The sequence below is a fragment of the Mus pahari genome, chromosome 1 (genome assembly GCF_900095145.1).
Source record: "Mus pahari chromosome 1, PAHARI_EIJ_v1.1, whole genome shotgun sequence".
Classification (NCBI taxonomy): Eukaryota; Metazoa; Chordata; class Mammalia; order Rodentia; family Muridae; genus Mus; species Mus pahari.
This window is the reverse complement of record NC_034590.1, coordinates 89,940,266-89,946,295: the sequence shown is the minus strand read 5'-3', so window position 1 is coordinate 89,946,295 and position 6,030 is coordinate 89,940,266. Positions and strand designations below refer to the sequence as shown.

General features: G+C 37.0%; 1 protein-coding gene across 1 annotated transcript in view; it reads right to left on the bottom strand.

Annotated features, from left to right (window-relative positions):
• The window catches only part of LOC110320750 (ATP-binding cassette sub-family A member 3-like), a 122,939-nt gene that overhangs the window by 31,552 nt on the left and 85,357 nt on the right, over positions 1-6,030 (bottom strand). Inside the window, exon 23 of the mRNA XM_021196899.2 lies at positions 2,632-2,793. Within this exon, the coding sequence (XP_021052558.1) occupies positions 2,632-2,793 (162 nt within the window). The remainder of the gene's footprint in view (positions 1-2,631; positions 2,794-6,030) is intronic.

The following is a 6,030-nucleotide window of genomic DNA, read 5'->3' as shown; positions in this document are numbered from 1 at the left end:
GGGCGGGGAAAGGTGCCGGGTGCCGGATCAGCCTGGGGACTGCTGCCAGGCGAACACCCCTCCTTCCATATATGAGATCTTAACAGAAAACCCAGCAGACTTCTCACCAGTCACAAATAAACCTACCCACAGATAACAGTACCAGCAAGTCTCCTTTAGAAATAGAGAGACAGGAAAAAAAAAAACACATTCTAAGACACATTAAGCTGAATTCATGACCATCTGACCTGTGTTATAGTACTGGAGGAAAGGGTCTTTAAGTGGACATCCAAGAGCTTCCATGTGTCATAATAGACACAAAACATCTAGTAACATAAAAGCTGCAAGTAAAACTAAGCATCCAAGCAAAATTTAAAAAAAACTACAATGCCCCAATCATGGGAGGATAGAAACATTTATTTTTAAATAGGTGGGTTGAAACACAAGTGAAAAATAGGCATGCAACAGTAACAGAGCATTGGAACATTGCATGGAAGAGCCAGAATGAGCCAGCCATCCAGACCACAAAATGGGCCACACGGGGAGCAGGGAGTAGGGGAACACAGTTAAAATATAAAATTTTCTCTTTCTTTTTTTTTTTTGTTCACTGTGATCAACATTACTAATCATGAGAGATATGCAGCTCGAAACCACAACAGTCCCACCTCATTCTTCCTGATCAAAAAGGGTGAAAATAACACAGGGCTCGGGAGGATGTGGAGGGAAAGGAAGGGTCACTATTGGTTGGATGTAAATTAACAAAGAAAATGAAAACATGCATGGAAGGTCCTCAAAACATTTGGTGCAAAATTGCCACAACTCAGGAACAGCAGTCCCATGTTCATATCCAAAGGAAAATGAATCAAAGAGACATCTGTGTTTCTATTTACTGCAACACTCCTCACAGAAAACAGTAAAGGAAAAATATATTGTCTGTCACTGGAGGAACAGGAAAAGCCTGGCGCCTATGACATACAAACGGGGGTACTACCCATCCATAGAAAAGGGTAGACCCCTGTCACTTGTGATAACCTGAATGGAGCTAGGGGACATTAAATAATATAAATCAGATGCAGAAAGACAGATATTGCATGTGGAATCTAAAGTAAGGTGGACCCCATGGAGTTGAGGCTAGAATAGTGGTTCCTAAAGATAATTGATGTTTTTAAAATAATTTGTCCCTTCCACATTTGTGAAGAGATTTTTTGTCAACACCCTCTTATTTTTGATGTCAATAGAGTTATAGTAATTATTACTTTTTAAAATTACAAATGATGGTAACCTTTACCTTTTCTATTTTAACTGTAGAGTATAACGTTGTACAAATTATATTGTTTTCTGTGAAGAGCTACCCTTTTTTTCAGTTGCTTTCTTTTTATATATTTATTCCATTATACTTTTGTTTTAATATTTTTCTAGTTTTTAGGTATAGAAACCATGTTATTCCATGTACACATATGTGTATATACAGACTTATGTGGGCTGTATATAAAAGTTTACTGGATATGCATGTGACTTGTTAATATAATGAGTTACCTATGAGACAGAAATCCTAAGCATGTTTTGGTTGCATCATATGAGTTTTGATGTCTTGATTTTATATTCATTTACTTTAAAATATGTTGTAGTTCCCCTCTGGTCTGTTTTCAGCCAAGGTGTTATTTTGTACTAAATTTTGATGTATCGTTTCCTACGATTTGAAGATGGTCCAAGTTATCTGTCATTAAGTAAGCATACATGCACATGTACACACTCCCAGTAGCTTTCACATGCATTAAAGAGAATTGTTCTGTGCTCTGTGGTCTGCATTGCTGAGCACTCTGTGCTTAAACATGAAAAACATATATTCTGCTGCTATTGGATTACTTTATAGGAAAAGATCCACTTGTACATCTGGTGGCTAGACGTGCTCGAATCCTGTGTGTCTCTACTGATCCCAGGACTTCTTGTTCTATTAATTCTTTTCAAAGAAGAGCACGAAGCTCAAGACATCACTGTGAACTTATTTTTCCATTGCTTCTCTCAGATTTGACTGTAAATTCCTTAGCTGTTCTGAATTGACGAATGATGCTGCAAACCCAATGTGCTTCCACTCTCATTTATTCTGTAAGTTATATGTTGTAGTTGTTGGGCAAGCCATGTGTATGGTGGGCGTGCAGCCTCCTTAGATGTCTGGGGTTGGGGTATTTATCCTACCTCTTCTATCCTTGCATCCTTTCTCACACCACTGAAATAATTCTTTCCAACCTTTAATTAATTACCCATCCACAAATACTTAAGTGTCTATCATGTACCCAACCCCATATTAGACAAGAAGTAATGTAACATTAATTTCATATCTCCCCTTCAAATACCAGTGTGTAGAAGCAGGCTGACAGAAATGAGAATCCAATGTAGAATGAAACTGACTCCCCCTTGTGGGGACCCTTCTCACTAGAGGGAGCACATACAAGTTTGAATCTCAGCTAAGATTGTGTTTTGTGACACAGTGTAGGCTTCTTTCTCAAGAAGAGGGCAGTGAGCAATAACTTGAGTTTTACAGATACACAGGGATGCCAAAAGTCATCCACAGATACACGGGGATGCCAAAAGTCATTCACGCAGACTAGTGTTTCTGCCTCTGATGGGTCTTGGAGAACCTCAGATACTTACTTTGACTTTTGCAACTTGGAATGGTATTAAGATATCCCAAAGAAGAACATAATTTCCTTATCTCCTGGATGTTATAGTATTTGTAGATACTCATCCCAAAGTTATAAATGGGTAACAGCAGCATGGAGTTAAGTATGAGATTCTTAGTACTGGTTTTAATATCTGTGATTTAAGAGATAACAATAACATGCTTTATATCAAATAAACACTGTGGAGAACACCTCATGTTGACTAAGTTAAACTAAGAAAATTACAAGGCATAGTATTAGTCTCAAGGAATTATAATTTCTTGCCACAAGCTAGTCTACCCTTGATGACCCAGAACACAATTTATTTCAATGATTACAGCTTTAGGAAAGTCTTTAGGAAAAGTTGATGTGTACATAATCTGTCATCTGAAAGCAAAAGAAGAACAATATTCCTTATTTCCTGTACTTCCTGTATTGTGTGCCTCATGAAGGAAGCAACATTTCATCAGGCATGGTGGTTTGTACTTGTAATCCTAGACCTTGAGTGCTAAGGCAGGAAGATCAGGAGTTTGAGAGCAGTTTGAGCTATATAGTGAAAGTTTTAGGCCAACATGCATCACAACACTATGTCTCAAAAACTACTTAACTAATTAAGGGAAATTTAGACTATGACTCAATGGATAAGAAGTGACTGATTAATTGAAAGGAAATATATCTTTAAAGCAACAAATTTAAAGCTGAGATTTCTCTAAAGTAACAGAGTACAACAGCTAGTAAGTGCATGAACAAGGGCATAGGAAACACAGCAAAGGGCTAGTGTTCTGAAGTCACACTCTTGGACTTGCAAAACAAGTTCATACAAGGGTATAAAAATAAAGTTAATTCTGGGCAAAATACATATTAATTACACAAAATAATTTTTTATTGTGGCATTTTATTCTGATGCATTATAATAACCATCTATAACATATAAATTTATCTTTACATATTTATACAAACAAATGTGGCCACCCATTAGGAGAGCAAATAGCAGAGGATGAGAGAAGTCCTTCTGAAATTCACTGCTTTTTCAGTTGTTGACATCATGACAAGCCTATTATAATGAAGCCCATAATTGCAGTTAGTACATATAGACTTGAAGCCAAAAATAAGTTGGGACATTGACTGCTTACTTTGGGAGATGCCAAAGTTTACAGGATAATGTTAAAGGTTACTCACTTGGCATCTATCACAGTGCATGTAAACATCATTTTCTAAGGAGTAAAGTGACTCCCTGGGAGTCATTCCACTTCCTAATCTTCAGGGATGCTGAACATCCCCTCATGTCGTTGATGCTTACCTTCCCTGGAAAATGTCTCTTTAAGGCCTTTCACACATTTTACTGGAGGATATCTGTCTTTTTCATTGCTGTGGGTAAGAAGTCATTGTTTTTTTTTTAATAAACTAGATTATAATGGGTCATTATCAAATGTGTACATTGGAGATATTTGCTCTGATATGGTTTGCTGTCCTTTTTACTTACGCCATTTGGTGCACAAAGTGTTTCATTTGGTGAGAGTCAGTTCACATTATTTTTCATAGCTTGTCCTTTGGGTGTCATGCTGTCATGTTTAAGAATACGTGGCCAACTTCAGAGATATCTTGTCCTGATTGTTTCCACTAGCTTTACATTTCAGCTCTGTCATGTAGACCACTGAGCTCACTTCTGTCCATTGTGTAATGCAAGGCTCAATTTCACTCTTCTGGATGTAGATAATCACTTTTCTTGATACAATTTATCAAAGACTCTCTATTCCTAGATGGGTGATCTTGGAGTCTTGTTGAAAATCAAGAGACCCTGTAAGTGAGGGGGCTTTATATCTGGGCTTTTAAATGGATTCATTACATTATCTATGCACATTATATACTTTTATCGTCACACTGTTGCCATACTATTTTAAGTGCTGTATATACACAGTAAGTTTTGACATCAGAACCTATGAGAGGTCCACCTTCATTCCAAATGAGTCTGAAGTATGTTTTTCTCATGTCTGTGAAAATCAATACAGTCAGAATCTTTCTAAGGCTCCTGCTAGGTGTGTCTGTCAGTTTGCATAGGATCTTAGCACTGTTGGGTCATGGGATCTATAAACTGGGCATCTTTTGATTCTCTGTTCTCAATGCTGTTTCATGATTTTTAGTGCACAAGTCTTTTGCCTCCTTAAAGTTTTCTGAAATATATTCTTTAGATCCTATAATAAATTAAATTTCTTTGAGCCCATTTTAGGTTGTTTGTGAGATATGTAGAGAAATTAGCTGGTGCATTAGTCTTTTAGCCTGAAATTGTACTGAGCTTTCTCTTTAGCTATAGTTAGCTTTCTTGTGGGATCTACGTGGTTTTTCTCCATATATGGTCATATTTTATTAATTATACAAAACAATATGTTTCAGGATATTTTATGCATATATTTAATGTACTTTGGTCACACATATACTTCCCTCTCCCCACTCCCACTGATCCCCTTACTCTTCCAATATGTTTCCCAATCACTTCCATATCTTTAAAAGGTCTATTAATGTATCCTGTGTATAATGTAAATCACATCATATACATGAATACTTTTGGATGCTTTAATTTCCCTGTTTGGGGTTTTGTTGTTGTTCCTGGCCTGAGGCAGTCTGTTCTGTATTTTAGCTGTCATCTTCCACACATTGAAGAGTCATTTCATCAGCTACAGTCCTTCTGAGCCATACACTGTTTCTTATACCACCCGAATTGTGAGCAAGGTGAACCAAAGACTGTTCTCTGAGCAACCCCTAGTCAGAGCAGAACAGACCAACACACAAATGTGTGAAGAAAGCCTGATTCAATTCTATTACTGTCAAAGATCAGGGTTCCATACTGGTAGCATGAACTCCAAGATTTCAAGACAGCCACTAAGCTGGCAAGGGGTGAGGCAAGACATATAACCATGCTGCTAGTCTTTCTGGTTGTCTTATATTGCTTCTATATTGATCCAATAATTACTGATTTCCATAAACATTTGATACTTCCTTAAGCCCAGGTAGAGTCTGTTCTGATAGCTTCTATTTCATTTTCTTGAAGATTCTATAAGGAGGAGATGGGTATTTGGTGCTAGATATGTAGCTATTTTTCTAATAAATAAACTTCTGAGCTAAAATTTTCCTATACTTTTTATTACCTCCATTTTATGGTAGTTTTCAAAGCATAAAAAGGTAAATACAGTTTCTAACAAATCCTCCTATGGAATCATTTAGATAGTCCTATGACTCTTTTTTCTCATTTTTAATTCTTTGAAAGTTCTGTACAGTGTATTTTATCATATTCACACCCCTATCTCTCCCAGATCCATCTCCCCTTTCCTACTCATTCAAATATGTGCTCATTTGTTTTCTCTCCTCTCCTCTCCTCTCCTCTCCTCTCCTCTCC